Consider the following 23,862-nt stretch of genomic DNA (forward strand, 5'->3'; position numbering starts at 1 on the left):
GGAATTGAAAAGTTATTTGATGAAAATCGGGTTTTAAATGACTGAAACATCCAAAAACATAGTAAAACAAAACGATTGTAATAAAGTGTGGGTCCCACACTTTATTAGAATAACCCTTTTCTGGATATCTCAGCCATTTCAAAACCAATACTCATCGAATAAACATTGAATTCCTCATAGAATTACATGCTCTTTCATATTTCATAAGAGGTTTCTCATTATCTCACCAAAAACTGTTAGAAACCTGAAATGAGGTCTCAACCAGAACTATACGATCCCTTTAATACACTATGATCTTCCAGCTGCCACAGCAACCCCTTTTAGTCTTAAAGTTGTGCACTATGGGCAGGTGGGATATTTTCCTTGCTTTTTTGTCCCCATATTCCAGTTTTGTTACCATGGTATCCTTGCTCCAGTGAACATCTACAAAATACAGTGTACTCCCGTTATAACAAACACGGTTTTAACGAAATTCCAGTTACGACGAAGTAAAAATTTGGGCTGCAACGTTATCTGCTCTGTGCTTTTTATTGTTTTTTTGTTCCGTTACAACAAAATTTCGATATAACAAAAGAAAACTGCTTTCGTTATAACGGGAGTCCACTGTACAGTATGTCTATCACATGTCGTGAACTCCATCTGGTCAGGACAGAGTGCACACATTTCCCGTCACGTTCCACTACAGACTGATGCGAAGTTTTGATGTAGCATATCATGTGCTGTCATGTGTTGTTGCGTTCTTCTTAAGAATAGGAGTGTAAGGTACAACAGAGCTTACATTCATATCAAATGGGACTAGCTGGCAGGTATGTACTTTGGTTTTGGAATACAGTCATGAAGCACATTTTCCATATACATCTTATGTTTCAAACTTCCATTAATGATGCAAAATATCTGCCCTGTCATTGATGAACACAGGGTTAATCATAGCATTTTAGCCCTGATAATTATTTGTGCGATCAAAAAAATACATTTCTATCACTTCACATTAAAGAGAGAGTTTCAAGAAGAAGGAGAAAATGTAAAATGCAGAGCAAGATTGCAATATTCATTGTTTATAAACAGTTATTCCTCGGTAATGAATGGCAGTGATTCATTTGTTACCTGTAAAGCTACTCATCACAATAATACTACATTTTAATACACTATCACCTTCCAGTGGCCACAGCAACCCCCTTTTGCCTGAAAGTTGTGCCCTATGGGCAGGTGGGATGTTTTCCTTGCTTTTTTGTCCCCATATTCCAGTTTTGTTACCATGGTATCCTCGCTCCCGTGAACATCTACAAAATACAGTGTACTCCCGTTACAACAAACATGGCTAAAATGAAATTCTGGTTACAACGAAATGAAAATCCGGGCCGCAATGTTATCCACTCTGTGCTTTTTTATCATTTATTTGTTCGATTATAACAAAATTTCGATATAACGGAAAAAAAAAACTGCCGGTCCTCAGGACTTCATTATAACGGGAGTCCACTGTATGTCTATCACATGTCGTGAACTGCATCTGGTCAGGACAGACTGCACGCATTTCCTTTCACGTTCCACTGCAGACCGATGCCGAGTTTTGATGAAGCACATCATATGAGCTGACATGTTTTGTTGCATTCACCCCATTTCACTATAACAGCCTACTACTAACTAGGTTTCTCATCAGCTGCGTAACTGCTGTCAGTGGCAAATTGTTTGGACAGTTTAAAAATCTAAAATGGTATCCACTTCAATCACAGCCCATCACATTACCCCACCATCTCACATCCATCCTGTTTTGTTTGTGGGTGGCCTGAAACACGATTGCCATTGCCACGCCCGCCGGGACCATAGTGTAATCAAGCCTAATAATCTGACAAGGCATCCACAGCAATCAGGCCTTGTGATGTCCATCCTTCCTGTTTTGTTCATGGTGGACAGGGCAGTCACATTTCAGGCCACCGTGGGCAACTAAAACAGGATGTGAATATGATGTACAGCACTGTACCAGTAAACATTGTTAATTAAAGTAATGCACAAAACAAAGACGTAGTATGTGTATGTAATTACAAAATTACAATGTCCTATCGGATAAGAAAGAGATTGTAAGTGAGAGACAGGAAGAGAGAGAGAGAGAGAAAAGAAAGGAAGTAGTGCCAGGATTATACAGCAACAGGGAATAAAAGGGATGGAGAAAGGGCGGAAAGGAGAAAGGGACTACTGCCGAATATAGGATGACAGATGGAGAGATAGAGAGAGACTGATTCAATTCTCCTATTGGATCACAGTCTTGCTTGTGGTGGGGTGGAGAGTTCTTTCTGCACCAACTTTGCTGCATCCTCGGCACAGCCCCAGTGGAGGGTGATCCCAGCTCCACCATGACCGTAGTTGTGCACCACCTGCCCAAAACAGAGACAAACAGACCTCTGAGAAATTTGTAGAGCAGAATTTTGACATTAAAGGAAACCCAAAACCCAAAGAGAAATGTGGATTGAGTGAAAAGAGCAACATCAGTAGAAACATATTTAGTGAAAGTTTGAGGAAAATCAGACAATCGACGCGAAAGTTATGCATTTTTTAAGTTTTGATGTTGGAACCGCTGGATGAGGACACTATTAGAGGTTAAATGATGTCAAGAGTGGACAACAATATAAAGACAATATAAAGAGAATACCACAAAAATTCACTTTTCTAGCATAATGAAAGAGAACTAGACTAAAACTGCTTTCAAAGTAGGGAGAATAATTGCTACCCTTAACACATGTACATATCAAGTTGATAGAAAATGTAATTTTCATGAAAAAATTGCATACTTTTTAACGCTCACAGTCCTATGTGTGCTGATTGGTGCCAACTCCAGAGTGCTTGTGCCAATGAGATATTTAAAACTATAAACAGATTCGTTTTTGTTTTTTAAAGGTCCTGTTTACCTTTTTGGCTTTGGGAGCAGTGATTCAAAAAAATTTTCAAGATATCACTTTTGATGCATACACTGTACGGGCAGGTCAGTTGTATCACAAAACATCTTACCAAAGTGTATAACATTTTCGCAGTAAAAGCCTGAAATATAAGGAGATATTACTATTTTTCTCATTAAACCATAACTGTAGATGGTTTAGTCTGGAAACATTTTTATTACAACTGTTGTTTACATTTTGTATAATTGACAATAATTAACATTGATTATACCGGTTCAAACTTTTACATTGGTTGTTTCTATCCCCAACTCACATTTTAGAACTAGTTTGAAGCACTAATGCTGGGTTTTTGTTTCATCTGCAGATGGTAAATTATGCCTTTAAGGGGGAGGGGAAGCCAACATTTTCCTCCCTAAAAGTTCACTACATTCATAGACGGTACATCAAACACTGAACAAATTTGAGCACATTCATGTAATCTAATTTCAAGTTAATGTAGAAGCGGCAAATAATGAATTCCTATCCCACGCCTAGGGGGAAAAAAAAAAAATCAAGGGAGACACACACAGTAACACACTACAGGTTGTGGTAAATTCTTACCCTGACTTTTGTTGTTCCGAAGTTCATGGTCTCTGCCTCAACTCGAATGCCTTTACTGCGCTGGGGTCTCAGTCCAACCCACTGTTTTAGGATCTTGGCTTCCTGGTAAGGATGAAATACAGATACTATATATAAAAAAGAACATACACACACAAAAAAAAAAAACAACTTTTTATTGAACATAACTATATTCAAATGGTCAAATGAAAGTAGATGACAGGTTCGAGTCCCAATGGTTCCTATTTTCTGACATGTGTGTTAATTTACAGATCAGCAGTTGCCATCTTAACAAATTCAATTTGTAGAGGGAGACAAAGTGAAGAAACTCGTACCTGAACCAAATGTGACAGTGCACCTCAAAACGAACATAAAGTCGCACACACTGATTTTGCATGAGGACTGAAAATAAGTGAAATGGGTCAACCTAGCCGAACTTGACTTTTTCATATTTTCTGAAAGAGCGGGTCTTCTTTTACATTATGCTAAAATTTGGTATCATAAAATGAGCAGGAAAGTGTGTTTTTTTTTAGCAGTTTATCTCGAACGTTTTTGGTAGAATAGTGTGATTAGGTGTGTCTTTAGAATCCCTTTTTCATTTCTGAAAAACCTTGTCCACACTCTTCACTTTCAACTCTAATAACTTTTGAGAGGATAGTGCTACTGCTTTGAAAAGTGGCATTAATTATGGACAGAATGTATTAATGAGGCATGCTTAATTTCAGTTTAATCTGATAATCCGTTCATTGTTGTTACTCTGGTGGTTTACTTCCTGTTTTTTGTCCCATTCATCGCACAGCCAGCACGGTTTGGTAAAGATTGCGCTTGAATAAACACTGTACTTCAGAGACTCTTTTCTCAGTTCACACTTTTCCTGAGTTTGTGCTTTCTTTCCAATATTTAGATAGGTTAGGAGAGTCCATTTGATTTGAGTTATACATCATTTCAAAGCTTAAAGTCTGCTCTTTGAGAATATGGTCTTAACTAAAAATTCATGTCTGGCGACTTTTTGTTTGTTTTGAGGTGCAGGGTCACAAATGTACATTGTATGCATTGCATAATGGCCAATGCACACATGTTCACAGAACAGTCATCTCTTTATGGTAGCACATCCGAAGCAACTATGCTTTATTGGCAAAAAAAAAGAGAAAAAAATGAAACATGGCAAGTTAATGATCAATCCAAAGAGGAGGTGGTAAGCACAATCAGGGTATGCAATCATGACTTTCTCACTTTAAAAATTGTAACTTCTAAAAGAATGCACCAACTGACTTAAAAATTCACATGCAGCATGCTAAGACATCAGTAATCACATGTGGTAAGACAATAGCTAATTTCTTTTCATTTACTGTTAATTATTAAAGATTAATTACCAAAAAGTCCCCCAAACCCATGCAATGCATCAAAAAAAGCGTTTTACAACTTACGTAAAATCAAGATTTGAGGTCCATGTTTTAAGTCTACCCCTATGTGTTTGGTATCAAATTAATGGATTTTTTCCTGGCATTGCTTGCATGCAATAAAAACAGTGGTTCTTTCAGCTGGAGAAAGTTATAAGGTCTGAAGTCCCATCTTGGTAGGAGTGTAATGCTGGTTTATTTTTGTGACATTGTGACCTTTCAACCCATGCTGTACAGCTATACATGGAGAAACAGCTTATTTTTCTGCTTTTCCTGAAAGTACTGAAGACACACTACAATATGGTGCGCTGTTTGCCAATAAATGTTCAGCCAGTTTTGAGTTTTGAGCCATTTTCAAATGCTGAGGAAAATAAGTGCAGCCGTTTTTCAGTATTTTCAGTGAGGTATATCCTAATTTGACTACTTTAAAGAATCTTTTCCCCTTACTGAATATCCTTGTTTTTTTTAACCATGAAATGTACATATGTAGAAATCTATTGTGTGAAAATTTTTCATAGCAAATTTGAGTAATAGGAACTTATTTTTTTATATTTTTACAAATTGTTGAGCATAAAAAAGTGCGATACACGCCCATGTTATACTGCATGAAGGTCATATGATGTGTTCAGTGTTCATATTTCAATGCTTGTTCAATTTCTAAAGATATCATAAGCAAAAACATAGTATTTTGGCTTAATATGTCATTGTTTGAGTGTCACAGCTTGGATATCAACTCAAGTCATCATAAATCTTCAATCTGTTTACAAATATGAGAATTGATCCAAACACTGTGCGCACATTCAAGGTCAAACTGTACAGATGATTTTTTGATGAAAAATATCATATCTTCCAAAGTACCAGCACCTAATTTCATAAAAATTTGTAATAATGGCCACTATATGTCTGTTACCTATTCCTGAAAGTTTCGCCTCTTCACTCTTTGGCAAAAGTGAAATATGATAAAATATGTAAAAGTGGTTTTATTTGAATTCAAAATAATGCCTACAAAATTGATCATCCATTTCGAGAAGTGAAAATATGAAATTTATTCATATTTTGTGATATGTCATGGCTATGTGCTGGTGGTGAATGAAAGGGATATTTATCAGGAATATCTAACAGCAATATCAGATGAAAAAAACATTCTCCTTTTTTTTAATGAATTTTTCCAATATATTAGTCATTTCCATGTAATTCGACACCCCTAATTTAAATGCTAATTTATGCGCAGTTTAATGCAAAATTTTGACTCTTTCTTTACATGAAATGAAAATTTGAACACTCAGCTACAACAAACAACAAAAAAAGCATTTTCACCAAGTTTTTTTTTTTTTCATTTTTGCCCTGTTACACAATTGCATACACTGATTGTGCTATTGACCAGGAGAAAATTATATTGTATCTTTATCTATCAAATACATGTAAAGATCACTGGCATTTGATTCATTCAGCAATTATAATATTCAGTAAAGTTCTATCGTTACGTTGTATTGCTGCTTTTGTTGACTCTGCCAGGGCTTTGCACCAACTAAGGGAAATCCTGTACAATCTACATGTAGGTCGATGCGGGATATGGAATGTGAGAGCAGGTGAGAGTGAAACCTTCAAACTTGGTAGGATGCTGACAGCTCTCTCCCAAATCTCTTTGGAGTCCTTCGGGTCAACTTCTGTGTCCCATCGGTCAACCTGGGCCGTCCCACCGAGGGTCACATCGTCTTGCCTGTCACAGGATAACATTGTACCAACAGATGGCGTCAGCAGAGAGACAGGTTGTACAAAGCACAACTGGTTATCGCACAGTCATGTAAACTGTTGAAGTATAAATCCTGCAAGTGTATCTTACCGTAAACATAAATGATTGCAAACATTTTAACTACGGAATAAGAATTAAGAGATTGAATTGTATCAAAATATTTTGTCACTATTTTCCTCTTTTCTGAAAGTCTTTGGGAAGACTCCTTACATATGAACCATACTCACCAAAGCTGGCCCATGGCTAGCATAAAATAATTAATGTCTATACCCTTTATGTTTATCTATGTAATTCTGAAAATCTCAAAACTCTTACCTTTTGAATACTGTGTACAACTTGTGGAATGTACCATTTATTTATAAGGATTAGTACATACACCTGCCACCAGACAAATTTTTGAAAAACCATCTCAAGATACAAGCAGATACTGCAAAATGTGTAGATTAACACACTGGATAAATTTTAGGGCACCTAAAGTATAAGTATGCTGGATAGAAAATGCTCTATCATATATACAAGAAATGAAAAATCCAATTAAGTATGTACATACATGAGAAACATTCAACAAGAATTGCAGAATGCAAATAATTGTCAACACTTTTTGTGCGCATTATCAATTATGTGAAACTTGAAATCATTAGTGTTCAGCCAGACCAATATAATTTGCAGCTTTCTCCATTCCCGTGTTTTTGACTTTGTCAGTGCAATTCAATGGTGGGCGATTATTCCTGAAGCATCAGATGCCAAACTTTACAGGTTCATGTTCTAAATGCATAAGAATGCTGCCATATACAATATGTGCTGAAAACACTTTATAGCAGTATGTTTTATTATAGAAAATAACTGCAATTCATTCTTGCTTGGCTGTATCCCCAATTTGATCACTGCACAACTGTATAAAGGTTAGACTTGCAGCACAATGTTTTGTGATATTTAGAGCATGAAGAATTCTGGTGTATCATTATCAAGATGCTACATGTACAATAGGACATGTACAGATTTGAGGAAAATGATGAAATTAGATGATTTAAAGATTGCATGTGACTCCTTTCATGATTTTAGTATGATTAAAATGCTTAAAACAAAAGTTGGCTCTATGCGTGAAATGTATGGAATGCCAGCTGCCAGAAATAAAACCAACATGTCAGAGATGAGAAAATGAGTGACAATAACTACATAAAGTTGCTTGGTGAAAATTAATAATATGCCACTATTGATCAAAAAATAGGAGTACATATCAGCAGTTCTGACAGTTACAACACAAATACTTAGCAAGTATCAACTTCATGAATGAAAAATTGTTGCAGCATATTATGTATCTAGAGAAAGAGAGCACTTTGAACATGTACAATGTATGCCAGCATTATCAGTACTAATAATCCTTATTATAACATTAGTAGCATATTGCTTTCCACCGCCAAACCCCATAATACATTTGTATATTGGTACAATTTGCACTTTGATTAAAAGAGAAAGAAAGACAGAGAGACAGAGACAGAGACAAACAGCCAGACAGACAGACAGACAGAAAGCAAGCACAAATGCAAGGGATAGCAAAAATAGTGCAGATTACTATTCAGGCCTCAGTATAAAAGAGATCAGAGAAGCGCAGCGTGTACAACTACACCATAGAAGATCCTGTGCAGATTGTTTCAATCCCAAACTACAAATGTACAAGGGAATATGTACAACAGTATTAATAAACTGCAAACCGCATTTATATAATTGTACATTGAGTTTTAAACTGGCACAGAGATAGTGAAAGTGATGAGTAAATATTTAGAAGCCAATAAATATTTGCATTGAGCAAGTGCTATACATGATTAATGTGACAGAATTTATCTAAATACGGTAATGCAGCTCCATATTCAAGCACTGTTGAATGAGTGAAAAAAAGCAACCAAGAAAAAAAAAAAGCAAAATTAAACTGAGCACTTTCTAGACCTGTGTAATGTATCATTATTTGCATGACGTGTAAAAAAGCTATGTTGCACACTGACAAAGAAGATTTCATGTTTGTTTTTTATATCCTTGTTAAAAAAGCAAAGCAAATTGTATTTCATAGCAACCGACTATAACAACTGCAGATGACTGTGATATTCTGGTCATGAAATGCTGCCACCATGAACAGCATAGTATACAGTGCACACTGTACAGAGAGTAGCATGTTTTGTGTTTGTTTCAGAAATTACACTGTACAAAACGAGGCTACAAGGTAGTAGAATCAGATCCCACTTCAATTGCAATTTCATGCCATGTTCAATTTGACTTCTTCCAAGCAGAGTTGAAGGGAGATGGATGCAATGGTACAGATGTTTCATGGAAATCGGACCTAGAAAAAGAAAGTTGAAGAATCTTATACAAAGGATTAGTCCAGTATTGGTGGAGATAAGGATTGGGCTTTTAACTTTTTGCGAGATACCAAGAAACCACCTAATGAAATAGTACAAAGGATACCATTCTCTACGGAATTCAAAGTTTATTTGATGAAAAATCGGTTTTAGAATTGCTGAGACATCCAAAAATAAAAGTAAAACCAAGCAATCGTAATAAAAGGTGGGTCCCATCTTTTATTAGGTTCACTCTGTTTTGGATGTCTCAGGCATTTCAAAAACCAATTTTCATCAAAGAAACGCTGAATTCCTCTTAAAATTATATGTTCCTTTATATTTCATAACAGGTTTTTCATTATCTCACCCCCCTACCCCCCCCCCAAAAAAATGTTAGAAAACCTGAAATTAGGTCTCGACCAAAACTATACGATCCCTTTAAAGTTTCAACAAAAACAACAATTATGTAATCCTGTAAGTCATTAGTAACTGCTAGGTGTTTACTATTTTAAAAAAAAGCTAACAAAAATTATGCATAAAGGATGACACATTCTTTAATATTGATATATGTACAGCTGTAATGTGATGAAATGACATCATCTCTAGTTTAATAATTATATCAATGTCTGCTCCAATTTGTGTTTTCATTGTTTGATTTTTTTCCTGTGAATATGAGAAATGTAACGACACACTAGGCTGTCTTGTTTTAATGCTTTAAAATACTGATAAAAACATCACCCTCTTTGTAAGTACTCTGTTCATAATAACAAAGTGAACACTAATTAAAATGGTATGGTCTATTGCAGACAAGACATATTTTCATGGGTTGGGGTTTTAATAGGTACATTGTACTTGCAGAATTCAGTTTACATTTTATGCATAGCCAGCTGTATGCTGGAACTTGTTTGAACAGTTGCTACAGTGTGTTTGACAATCACTACCACATGTTCAAAGAGATAAATGGCTGTGACTTCTTTATTACATTCTCTTCTGTATTTTTTTAGACATTTGTATTTTTGTAACCTGTTGTTGCTGACTCTCTAAAAATATTGAGTGAAAATATTCACTCTTACAGGAGTGCATATACAAAAAAGAGTGAGTATTGAGTGAAAATGTTCACTTTCACTCGTTTTAGAGTGACCTCAGGGATCACTCCCAAATCTTCGAGTGATTCCTGAGGTCACTCCAAAATGAGTGAAAATGAATATTTTCACTCAAAATTCACTCCAATTTCACTCTAAATTCACTCTTTTGTGTATTCACTCCTTTAAGAGTGAATACTTTCACTTGAATCTTTTTAGAGGAGATTTGTTTGTTGTTGTTTTTTCAAACTGCAATAAATTATCAAAATGATAACATATAACATGAATGAAACCAATTGCTGCAAAACATGATACAGTGGCCAAGGAAATAGTTTCTGATTTGTAATTTTAGATACCAGGTAATCTTGACTCTGATTAAAGTAGTGGTGGGCTATACAGGGGGTAAAAAAGGGTCATGTTTCAAAATCCTTAGGGTCCCTGCTTATTTGAAACAGCTTATCGTACTGAGCATTTTGATACCTTTCATTAAGAAATCGGTTGAAAAATGAGATGGAGTCGGCCCAAAAACTGATTTGGGGGGGGGGGGGGGGCAAAATTACTGTCGCGCGTCGGTCAAAATATAGTGAAAAAATAATAAATTCACTATCCAAAGGAGTAAGAAGATGATTTAAGTGTCCAGATATATGTTTTTGAGGTCAAGGAACTGATTGCAAATGCCAAAAACCCTTAATATACTATAGAAAGCATTCAAATTCTCAAATTTTGCTCTTTTTTTTTTTTTGGGGGGGGGGGGGGAGGCATAGGGCTAAATTTCGGCCCATTTCTGGTATTCCAGTCACTCAATGTACGCACTTTGCCATCTTCCAAAATTTCGTAGTCACAGGCTTATGTGATGAAAATTATGATAGAAACACTAGTAAATATAAGAAGGGTACGTTATGCTCTTTCAGCAATCTAAATTTTGAAAAATGAAAAAAATCTTTTAAAACACTGCTTTCACAACTGCAACAGTTACACTAAGACACCACATACTGGTATAAAAAAATACTGCATTTAGTTCCATTCATTAACAAACTTGCATATCTCTGCTTGCCATAATGATGTGATTATTCTCCTCTCTACTCAATAGAATGATTGGAACAGGGCATCAACAAAGTTATTGTGTGGTAATTGTGAACCACAAATATCTTTGTACACTTTCAAGGTCCCATGGTCCCATGCAACAGGTATAATTTGCAGGACATTTACAGTCTGTGTGTCATGTCACTTTGGGTATCTCCAACGTAACCCATTATCAGGATCACAACACTTTAAGATGTTCTGCTACATGTGTATCGTACATATATGTGCCCTTTCCATTGTCATTTTTGCATTATATGCTGAGGTACCACTGTCTGACATTATTAACATCCCAAATAACGGCACAAGGTTCAATTCATTGACCGCAATATCTGGTTCAGCAGCGTCACTTGCAACTTCAACTTTGAAGGTGCTTGTTGAACCTCAGTGATGTTCAGAATCAGTTGCATATCCTCTTCCATGGGCATGTCCGGCAATGCACGGATTGTCGCTGACTCTGAAGTATTGTAGGAATGAGAGTCAGACGATTTTCAGGTCTGTTACTGAAATCTAGTTTAAAGGACAAGTTCACCTTCATAGACATGTGGGTTGAGTGAATGCAGCAATATTAGTAGAACACATCAGTGAGAGTTTGAGCAAAATCGGACAATCCGTTAAAAAGTTATGAATTTTTGAAGTTTCTGCTCAGTCACGACTGGATGAAAAGACTACTATAGCTTGTGATGTCACATGAGTACAACGATATAAAGAAAGAATAAAGAAAATTCAACATATTTCCATTTTTCTCGCAGAACAAAAGAACACTCGACTTCTCTCTTGCAGAAGGCAGGGGGAATAATATTATCCTTAACATATACGTCAGTAGCAAGTCGAAGAAATGTGCACTTTTATTAAAAAAGTAAAGTTTTGTGAAATTCTCTTTTTATTTCCCTTATATAGTTGTACGCATGTGACATCATGCACTGTAGTAGTCTTCTCTTCCAGCAGTGACTGCGCAGATACTTAAAGTATTCGTAACTTTTGAACGGATTGTCCAATTTTCCTCAAACTTTCACTGATGTGTTCTACTAATATTGCTGCATTCTCTCAATCCTTATGTATATGAAGGTGGACTTGTCCTTTAAGTTTGTAGAAGTGAGATCATGCTTGGAAATCCCCTTTATTGAAAAGTGTGCCTTCTGTATGACACTCCAGTTTGAATACATGACCAGGATGTGGATCTTGCTGCCAGCTTGTCAAACTTTGCAAGATCTCTCTCGCAATCCAAATTGTTAGTTTGTAGACCTTCAAGCTCCTCATCATTTAGAGTATCGAGAGATGTTACATGCGGTGTAAGATCAAACGACCTTGTTGCAATGCAACACAGCCACAGCATTTGTACGGTACAGTGCAGTATGTAGGAGATGTTTCTCAACATCTTGGTTCTTCTGGTTGAAAAAGCTAGGTAACATGAAACTCTGTGAGAATATTCACTTTCTGAGCTGCTAGATCTCTGTGAAGTTGTGGAAGAATTTGAAAAGGTTCTACTTGAGTTGCCTTCTCCATGCTGAGAAACAGTGGCATATGTAGGGAAACCAAGTCCACAGAATTCGGTTACTGCAACAGATTCTTCAGTGTGGAGATTCTTTGAAACAGAATCTGTTATCAGCTTCTGAAAGCCTGTGTAGTTGTTGAACATATAACCTTGTGATGTTCTGCCTATTTTCATGTTGGCATGTGATAGAGGATGAAGACGGAAAGATAGTCCACTGCTGAAACTCTGCTGAAGTTAACAACACTTTCCCTTTGATATTATCAGGGAAAGTAACGTTGAATTATTTTCTTTGCAACTTGTGATCATAATCTGCAGTCTACACATTTGAGATGGGCCATTTATGGACAGAAAATATCACAATGAAACTTAGAGTCTATACCACCACTAACCCCGCCCCCCCCCAAAAAAAAAATGAATGCTTTCTACAGCAAATTACGGCTTCAAAACAAATTTGCAATCAGTTTCTTGACCTCAATTCTACTGTTGTTTATATCTTCATTCTCATCAACCCTGTGACAACAATTGGAAGATGACAAAGTTAACGTTAGGTGACTGGAAGACCGGAGATGGGCCGAAACTTAGCCCTACACCCCCCCCCCCAAAAAAAAAGCAAAATTTGAGAATTTGACTGCTTTCTCCAGTATATTAAGGGTTTCTGACATTTGCAATCAATTCCTCGACCTCAAAAACATATATCTGGACACTTAAATCATCTTCATACTCCTTTGGATAGTGAATTTATTATTTTTCACTATATTTTGACCGACGTGCGACAGAAATTTTGGCCCCCCCCCCCCCCCCAAATCAGTTTTTGGGCCGACTCCATCTCATTTTTCAACCGATTTCTTAATGAAAGGTATCAAAATGCTCAGTATGATAAGCTGCTTCAAATAAGCAGGGACCCTAAGGATTTTGAAACATCACCCATTTATAGCCCACCACTAATTAAAGTTTTAAATGATGAGATTCATGTCACTCTAGTCAAAATAACCAACAACAAAATGGCAGAAAATACTCCTTCCTTCTAGACATTGACAGTAAATCATTTCTTTTTAACTTGTTTACAATGTAATACTGATTTCATTTTTCAAGTTTGTGTATTACCCTGAAATGCACAGCGATATTTATTGAACGCACTGGGCTCACAGTTGAAGGTGTAACACAGTTTATAGAAATTTAATCTTCCAAATGTAGAAGAGTTCTGGATTTGCAAATGGGCTAAAAATCTGTGTAGTGCTGGTTATTTAAAGTGTACACTATGTATCTCATCCTGTTCCAATGCATGATCCTGCATTATAAACAACTGGAAAAAAATGCAAGGGTCAATTTAGTCATATTGCTGATAACTTGAATTTTGGAACAATTCCAGCAAATTGGGGTCTGTTTGAGATTTATTACAGGTTTCTCTTTTTTTTTATTCAAAATTCTGAAATCATAGCATTTTGAGTCTAGACTCATTCTATATTCTCTTTAAGTCAAAAGCCCATTTCTTCATACGACACTTGTAAGTAGCATTCTAAACAGGTGTGATTATCCATTTTCTTAACATTTGGTAGGTTGGGAATAGTCAACGTGGATTTGATGAGTTACTGAAGATACCACCCCAGAAATGATTTTCCTTATTTTGTCCTTGATGCATTTGAAAAGGGGGCGGTTGTTGATGTAGCGATGCAGCAAGATATTTGCACAAAATGTCTTTAATACACACTTAGTGAAACTGTACAAAAGGCAATTGTGAGTTGTTTTTTGATGCTTTGATTTTTAAAAATACTCTAGTTTACTTTTTTTTTTTTCAATGAGACTGCTGTTTATTGAGGGTTAAGCGTCTTTTGTTCTTGTGTGTTAGCACTCTAATAAAGACAAGAGATCCAGGTGTATGGCGCTCTCCAAAGTATCTCAAGTAAACCTTCCAAGTATGGAAGAGTATGAATACCAGGAACAACATGCATGTAGTAAATCAAGGAAATGGTGCCCATTTGAATAAATGAAGCTCCTATCACCCTATCTCAGAGATGCTTCCTACCAAGTTTGGTAATTAAAAAAAAATATTACATATGTCATGGCATTTTCAAGACAGTGAAAATCTAAAAGTTTACACACGACGCACACTGAATGATGCACGCCGCACAAAAAAACCGATTCCAACAGCCACTGAGCCCTTGGCTCAAGTGAGATGCGTAAAGAAAAAGTAAAAAGATAAATAAAAATAAACTACAGAAATTAAAAAAAAAAATATTGCGGAATTGATGCGGCCACATTCCTTAGGTATGCATTCTGCAACACAGAATTGTTTACTCACCGCAAGAAAGAGTGAAAATCTGAGGTACCCGAAGGATTGATTTTGACGATAAACTTGTATTCTCCAGATTCATTGGAAAGCTGATGAAGAAATTGAATAGTTATTAAGTCCACAGAAAATGGTATTTAAAGGATAACTGTGTCCTTGTATACTTATAGGGGAACTTTTGCAAGCACGACAAGGCCACTAGTTGAGCGTGTCATGCGAAAATTTGCTTCTGAGCATGCTCAAATCCAAAAAATCTCCTTTCCTAGATCCTGGGGAAAATGAGAACGGTTATACACCACGCGACAGTTTACGTTTCATACATCACCCAAAATTGCTACATCGGTGTCCACACAGAAATGCGAACTACCTAGAAATGGGGATGGGAGTCCGAGTGCGGGGACTGTCAGCTGATTGCTTCCGCGTACTCTTGGTCTTCCCATCGTGTAGCTAAAGTTCCCTATTGTAAAGTCAGAGAGCCCTTGCATATTTCAAACATACACTTGTAATAGAGGCTGGAAGAAAAATTTGAGAGGATGTAAGAATATACGTATCCTCATTAATATTAGGCTAATTTAAACATGTATGTGTACAGGCTGTACAAGTGTTTGTGTGCGCACATGTAGCTTGTGTGTTCACACAAATGGATAATAGTGTTTTTGTGTAGGTCCTAATGGCAATAGGTCATAGATCAAATCGAACGCACACTGCCGTATGATCGATTTTGTCTGTTTTGCTGTGTGTCTATTCCTTGTTTGAATCTGTTTTTACTTTTGTGGAAGTCACAATACCTTGATAAACGTAGACAACCAATCAAAAGCATTGCAATTTTACTGAATTCATTTCTAATCTGGTTTGATTTTGATTTTTTTTTTTCTGATATCAAACATAAGGTTGTAGTACACATTGTGCTCCTATCAGACCAAAACCCAACCAGTCTAAAACCTCGGTCAAATCCTTTAAGAAGTCATGAACGAGTTAGCCTAGTCATATTGTATAGGGGGGAATCATGTTATTGAATACAACAGTAGTTACAGAATCATATACGGTTTTATACCAATATTAATCATTGTTAAGAGAGCACTGTTTCACACCACTGATTACTGTGATTAGTAATAGTACAGCTCTTTTAATATGCAACAGATGGCTCAACATTTCACATCAAACAAAGAAAAAATCTGTAAATTTATGGTTTAGGAAAGTGAGCTTCCAATCTCTCCCTCTTTCACTCATTTTTTCCTTCACCCTCCTACTCATTTACTTCCATCCTTTTCTCCTTTTTTCTTTTTCTTTCTTTTTTTTTTTTTGGTTATTCTTGCAATTGATTTTCTACTTGTTTTAAAGACATCCTCAGACATCCTATTATGTACAAAATTCTTCTCCACTGCAAAGACTTTCACAATACAGAAGTTACGTTCAGACGGTGATCTCTAACCTCGAGGATAGCTATCATTTGAGGATACAAGATCGTAGTTAAACACCATGTAGACAAACTCGTTGATAGCTAACTTGTAACTTGAAGTTACATGTAACTCGAAGATAGCTGTCCATGAGATATCTCAGGATTAGCACTCTATTAACGAAATGAGGGGGGTTCCCACTCATAGTTAAGCATCGTTTAGATAGGACTTGTTGATAGGAGATTGTAGGTAGTATGAAAGTGTAGTTATCTGGAGCAAAGGGTCTTTCCTCGAGGACGTTGTGTGAACAGTTGTCATAGTCAGGGGGCCTTAGCTTATCCTCCAAGATAGCTATCCTCAAGGTTTAACTACTACTACTACTACAACAACCATCTGAACATACACCTATTAACTAGTGATACTGATGCACGGAATAAGAACAATATCACCCATGCAGATCAAGCTCTATCTGAAGCCTGCTTATGTTTGAAAGCAATGTATAGTTTCACATGCTGTATCAAGTATGCCATACAATTTTAAAAGAATATTTTTCATTCAAGAGGTTTCTAATAATCTAAGAAAAAAAAATCATCGTTAAAGAGCATTCACCTTGGAAACCTGAAGCCCCATCTCAAACAAAATTGTAGGATTAGGCTGGTCTACCAATGCTCACCTAATATGTGAATTTTTAATTAAAGATTGCATTAACCCGTTGAGGATGGTTTGATTTTGCTACAACACGCATTTCCAATAGACACCTGCCCGAATATACTCGGGACTAGTCCTCAACGGGTGAATAGAGTAAAGTGGACAGAGTGAAGATGTCAGTTCAAGAAAATCTACATACATAAAATATGAAATTTTCAATCATGGGAGTGTTGTGACTATGAGGAAGAGACACGAGAGACAAAAAAAATCACCATGGTAACATTCATGCACACAGGAGAGGGACAGTTTCTTTTGAGTTCATTCAACAAGTCGAACAACTCACCTTGGGATATAGTAAAATACTTCCTCTTTCGTTGAAAAATCACCTACAAAGTCATTTGTGGATTGTTTGGACAACTGGGCAAGAAACATGCAAATATAGAAATTGTGCAGTTTAGAGTAAAGACAGAAAACAGGTAATGAGGTCATCAGGCATTTACATTAGTGGAGCGGCATAGCCGAACAATTGTGCATTTTGTGATAAAAGCACCAAATTTCGTACACAGGTTGACAATCACATTCAGATTAAATTTAGATATTGGGCCATCGTAAATAGCGCCCTCAACGTCCATGGCAGCCATTTTTCAAAATGGCTGCCATAAATGCCATGTTTTCGTAAAATTTGCTAATTCTAGGAGAGAAAAGTAAATAAGATTTTGGTTACAAATGGGAAATTACATTCAAAATAAATCTAGATATCAAGCCATCGGAAATAGCGCCCTCAACGCCCATGGCAGCCATTTTTCAAAATGGCCGCCATAAATGTCATTTTTTTCCAAAATATTTGCTAACTTCAGAAGGGAAAGCCAGTAAGATTTTGCAAACAAGTGGGAAGTTACATTCAAAATGAATTTAAATATTTGGCCATTGTTAACTGCGCCCTCAACGTCCATGACATAAAATGGCTGTCTAATGTGCCACTTCTTCGATGATTTTGCAAATTTCTGAATGGAAAAGTTAATGAGATTTTGCCCATAAATGTTAATTACATTCAAAATAAATCTAGATATTTGGCCATCGGAAATTGCGCCCTCAACGGCCATGGTAGCCATTTTTTACAAAATGGCCGCCATAAATGCCATTTTTTGTTAAAAAATGCAAATTTCAGAAGGGAAAGCCATTTTTTTCTCTTTTGTGCAAACAAGCGGGAAATTACATCCAAAATAAATCCAGATATTGGGCAATTGAAAATTGCGCCCTCACTGGCTATGGCAGCCATTTTTTTTTTTTAAAATGGGCACCATAAATGCCACTTTTTCATTAAAAAAAAGCTAATTTCAAAACGAAAAGTCAATGAAATTTTGGTTATAAATGGGAAATGACATTTAAAATAAATCTCGATATTGGGCCATCGGAAATTGCGCCCTCAACGGTCATGACAGCCATTTTTGAAAATGGCCGCCATAAATGGTATATTTTCGAAAAGATTTACTAAAATCAGAAGGGAAAGCCAACGAGATTTTGCAAACAGGTGGGAAATTACATTCAAAAGTAAACTTATTGGGCCATTGCAAATTGCCCCCTCAATGGCCATTCCAGCCATTTTTCAAAATGGCCACCATGAATGTCTTTTTTTTTCCCGTAAAGTGTTGCAGACATCAATCAGAATTTCCACAAAAGTGGAAAATTACATTCAAACTTAATTCAATAATAGGCCATCCAAAAGTGCACCCTCACCAGCCATGGCAGCCAAGTTTCAAAACAGCTGCCATGGATGCCCCCCCCCCCCCCCACACACACACTTTTTTTTTTTTTTTTTGCAAAAATTTGCTGATGACAGAAGGAAAAGTCAACAAAACTTTGCAAACAAGTTGAAAATTATGCTCAAAAATAAATTTAAGTATAAGGTCTTCTTAGAAGGCGCCCTCAAGGGCCATGCTGACCGCCATGGATGTCTGCTTCTTTTTTCTTTTCTTTTTTTCTTTTTTTGGAAAGATTTGCTAATTTCAGAGAGAAAATCAATGAAATTTGTACATATGTTGAAAAACATATTCAAAAGAAAATAATATATGAGGCCATTACAAATGGCACCATCAACGACCATGGTAGCCATTTTCTAAATGGCCACTATACATGTAGATGCTATTTATTTCTTGAAAATATGATAATGCCAGAAGAAGACAATACTATTTCTTGTGCAAATTGAGAAAAGACATTCAAATGAATTCAAGTTTGAATTTGAATTTGAAGTGAAGATATTGAGCCACCATTTAAACATCATCCCCAACGGCTAAGGCAGCTCTTTGTCAAAATGGCTTCCACACACTCCTTTTTTTTTATTTGCTTATTCCAGAAGGAGAAAGCAATAGAATACTACTAAACAGCCATTATATCTAATGCAATCTGGTGTTCAGAGAAATTTCAATTTAAAAAAAAAAGGTTTCATTGATGGGTTAGTTCTAAATTAATTTTTTCAGTTTAGTTTTAATTGCAGTATTTCGCGTGTGACGGCTAACAGTATGGATATCACATGTATGTGTTTTTATGGAAGCATAGCATAAAGTAAGTTAACTTTTTTCGTAAAATGAAAGGCCACTTTTTCATATCCGTCTTAAGAATATTTAGGAAGTTACATTTTAGAATAGATACACGTCACATAGTCCCATATATCCAATGATATGGTGTTACTGTCAAAGTTAATACATGGCGCCATTATCCCTGGATATTCATATTACTCTTTTTCGGAAATTTTTCATGTTTGCTACCTAAAAATTCTCTATGCATTCATCATTGGTGAGATATAATAAGCATTTTGCTTGTTTATTTTAGTTGTTCAAATGATTTCTTTAACACCATATTTCAGATTATATAATGTCCCTGTGAGTATTCTACTATCTTCTCCTTCTGAAGTTAAAAATTTTCAAAATAGAAAAAAGAAAAAGAAGAGTGTATTGTAGCCATTTTGACAAATAGCTGAAATAGCCATTGAGAACACAGTTTATGATGGCTCAATGTTTAAACTTCTTTGTATGTAATTTTCAACTTGCGCAAAAAATGTTTATTGTCTTCTCCCGGCATTAAGACATCTTCATAAAAGAAAAATGGCATCTATGACAGCCATTTTGGAAAATGGCTGGAATTACCATTATTAGCAATTTTTTTCTTCTTGAAAATTTGCGAAGGAACAATTTCTAGAGTTAATGCAACCTAAATAATAAGTTTGAATTTAAACATGATTTTCAATTTATGTACACATTTGTTGACTTTTCTTTCTGAAATTACCATTTTTTAAAACAAAATGATTATGACAATGGCAGCCATTTTGGAATATGGCGGCAATGGCCATTGAGGGCAGTATTATAATAATCTGATACAAATATTTATTATAATAATCTAATACAAGTATTTATTTCAAACATAGTTTTCATATTGGGTGCAAAATCTTATTGACTTTTCCTTTTGTGAAATCAGGAAATAGAAAATAATGGAATCCATGGTGGCCATTTTGAAAAATGGCTGCAATGGCCATGGAGGGCGCTATTTACAATAATGTAATACATAGGCGCAAGATATATTTCAAACGAAATTTTTAAATTGAGTGCAAGATCTTATTGACTTTTCCTTGTGGAATTAGTAAATTCAGAAAAAAAAGGAGGTATTTATGGCAGCCAATTTTAAACATGGCCGCCATTGGCGTTGAGGGCGCAATTTGTGATGGCCCAACATCTAAATTTATTTTGAATTTTATTTCCCACTCGTTTGCAAAATCTTGTTGATTTTCCCTTCTGAAATTTTTAATTTTTTGCAAAAAAATTACATTTATGGCGAGCATTGGCAAAATTGCATTCATGGCGCTTGAAATTTGTAAAATCTTACGAAAACTGGCATTTATGGCGGCCATTTTGAGAAAAATGGCTGCCATGGCCGTTGGGGCGCAATTTGCGATGGCCCAATATCTAAATTTATTTTGAATTTTATTTCCCACTCGTTTGCAAAATCTTATTGATTTTCCATTCTGAAATTTGTAAAATTTTACGAAAACTGGCATTTATGGCGGCCATTTTGAAAATCCCTGTCATGGCCGTTGAGGGCTCAATTTGCGATGGCCCAATATCTAAATATATTTTGAATGGTATTTCCCACTCGTTTGCAAAATCTTATTGATTTTCCATTCTGAAATTTGTAAAATTTTACGAAAACTGGCATTTATGGCGGCCATTTTAAAAATCCCTGTCATGGCCGTTGAGGGCGCAATTTGCGATGGCCCAATATCTGAATTTATTTCGAATGCTATTTCCGACACGTTTGCAAAATCTTATTGATTTTCCCTTCTGAAATTTGTAAAATTTTTCGAAAACTGGCATTTATGGCGGCCATTTTAAAAATCCCTGTCATGGCCGTTGAGGGCGCAATTCGCGATGGCCCAATATCTGAATTTATTTTGAATGCTATTTTCGACACGTTTACAAAATCTTATTGATTTTCCCTCCTGAAATGTGTAAATTTTTACGAAAAAAGGCATTTATGGCGGCCATTTTGAAAAAATGGCTGCTATGGCCGTTGAGGGCGCTATTTACGATGGCCCAATATCTGAACTTATTTTGCATGTTATTTCCCACTCGTTTACAAAATCTTACTGATTTTCCCTTCTGAAATTTTTTATTTTTTGCTAAAAATGGCCATGGCCATTGAGGGCGCAATTTGCTGTGGCCCAATATTTAAATCTATTTTTAATGTTATTTCCCACTCATTTGCAAAATCTTATTGATCTTTCCTTCTGAAATTTGTAAATTTTTACGAAAAATGGCATTTATGGCGGCCATTTTGAAAAATGGCTGCCATGGCCGCTGAGGGCGCTATTTACGATGGCCCAATATCTGAATTTATTTCAAATGTCATTGTCAACATGTGTGCGAAATTTGGTGCTTTTTAATATCATAAAATGCACAATTCCTCTAATTTTTCAAGCTATGCCGCTCCACTACATTGTAGATTGTCAGTCAGGACCAGCCATGTTGCTATCTTCACATCCATCTTAACGGACAGTTGTTACACAAGCATTGTAAACGTGTATCATACTCGTCCTTAAAAGTTTCTGTTCGTTTTGCCTTTCCACAAGATGTTGTATGCCAAAGTCATCACATTGATGTTTATGCACTGGTAAATTCTATTTCAAAGGTATTCTTTACCATTATGAGCAGTGATTAAAAAAAAAAATTGACTTTACTCATGTGCAGGTCAGTTCTATCAACAAAATCTGACCATGCAATAAGCCTAAAATATTTAAAAAGAGATATCACTATTTCTCAACAAACCATAGTAAACTATGGACAGTTTATTCTAAAAACAATTCTATTATAACTATTGTTCACATTTTGTACATTTAACAATTAAACATTGATTAAAGTGACTAACATTTTTACATTGGCATTCTATCCCTAACTTAAGAACTATTTTGAAGTACTAAAGCTGGGTTTTCATTTCATCTGCTAATGGTAAAAAATATGAGAGCCTGAAACTCAGGACTTCCAAGGGCTAATTATTCTTTGCCCACATTATATGTAGAAGGAAGATTCTTCTTGCAGCCTATGGCCCACTGGGCATTGTCCTAATAATGAACTGATAGGAAAACGACAACATGGCTGGCGCTAGCAAATACTGGCTTATACCTTTTTATGTGCCATGTTCGCACGTCCAATTCAGTTGACGGAGTGCCAAGTTTATCATACAGTCTGTATTCTGCTCAAACGCACAAACCCGCCCAAATCGATCGATAAAACGCCAACAGCCACAGTACAATGAAAGCGTTTCTCGAGATTACATTCCTGACTCATTGAGCTTCAGTTTTAATTTTAATGTGGTGATTGACTATCAAGCGGTGTTCCTGCCAGGATTTGGAAGTAAATTCTAAGATTTTCTCATTGTTTTGAGCGCAAAGCCATGTGTCTATACATAATGTACATTGCAGCTATACTGGTCATTTGAAAGAAAAATAGTCTCACAAGTAATTTGTCATACAATTTACACTATAAAAGCAAAGCTTTGCATTTTCTCTACAAGTTTGCTCACTACATGTCCAGGGTAACAGGAAAGTTACATACCATAGACTTCAAAAAAAGAATGTTTTCCCAAGGTATGACTATGATGGTGTCTCAGAATAATGTGGCACACAGGGGGTTTGTGCTATGGGTATATGGCACATAAAGAGTTAACCAATTTTACACATGATTATAAAACTAAAAGTCTCCACAGATATTGAAGAGAGATTGCAAGCAGCACTCAAAAGAAACACTACAACATAAGATCTAAAATTGTACGTGGTACAGTAGTTTCAGGTACCACTTAATACTGAGTATTCTGCATACAGTGTAGAAAGTAACTGACATTCATGCATACATTGTACATGTAGGCTGAGCAAACAGTTCCAATGCATGTTAAACTGTCCACTGCAGACAGCTGGGGTGGCATATATTCAGTTCAACAGGTGGACATTTCTCACACAAACCTTGTACAATGTATCTAAAACTTTGGTGAAAAATGGCTTTTTGGATTAATGACCAGATAATCAGTTAAAGTGATGTCCTGTCCATAATGTAGCTGTCTGAATACCCCAAAAATGAAACTACCATGGCATGTCAGAGGAAAGGCTATCCCTTTTGATATTGAGCTTTGGCAGCCATGTTTTGTTTTTGTTTTTGTTTTTCTCTCCCTCTCCTGAACATTTGACATTTTGTTTATATACGAGGTCTTGTCACCCCAGCCACAATAAGAAAACATTCCATTTTGAACAGATGGTACATACTGTGCAGTGTACGATTGATTTGCCATCACACTACAAGTACTGTATGAATCCTATTGCACCTGCACCACACACACTACAAGGACTATGGACAACGTGACACATT

At 36.0% G+C, this 23,862-nt stretch overlaps 1 protein-coding gene across 2 annotated transcripts in view; it reads right to left on the reverse strand.

The window, feature by feature from the left end:
• Positions 1-2,062: 2,062 nt before the first annotated feature.
• The window catches only part of LOC140234120 (D-aspartate oxidase-like), a 48,607-nt gene continuing 26,807 nt past the window's right edge, over positions 2,063-23,862 (reverse strand). For both annotated transcript variants that reach the window (XM_072314195.1, XM_072314194.1), the window contains exons 8-10: positions 6,488-6,605; positions 3,489-3,590; positions 2,063-2,369 (exon numbers count right to left, since the gene is read on the reverse strand). In XM_072314195.1, coding sequence (XP_072170296.1) covers positions 2,253-2,369; positions 3,489-3,590; positions 6,488-6,605 — 337 coding nt within the window. In that variant the 3' untranslated portion in view covers positions 2,063-2,252. The remainder of the gene's footprint in view (positions 2,370-3,488; positions 3,591-6,487; positions 6,606-23,862) is intronic.

Source organism: Diadema setosum, chromosome 10 (assembly GCF_964275005.1).
Source record: "Diadema setosum chromosome 10, eeDiaSeto1, whole genome shotgun sequence".
Taxonomy (NCBI): domain Eukaryota; kingdom Metazoa; phylum Echinodermata; class Echinoidea; order Diadematoida; family Diadematidae; genus Diadema; species Diadema setosum.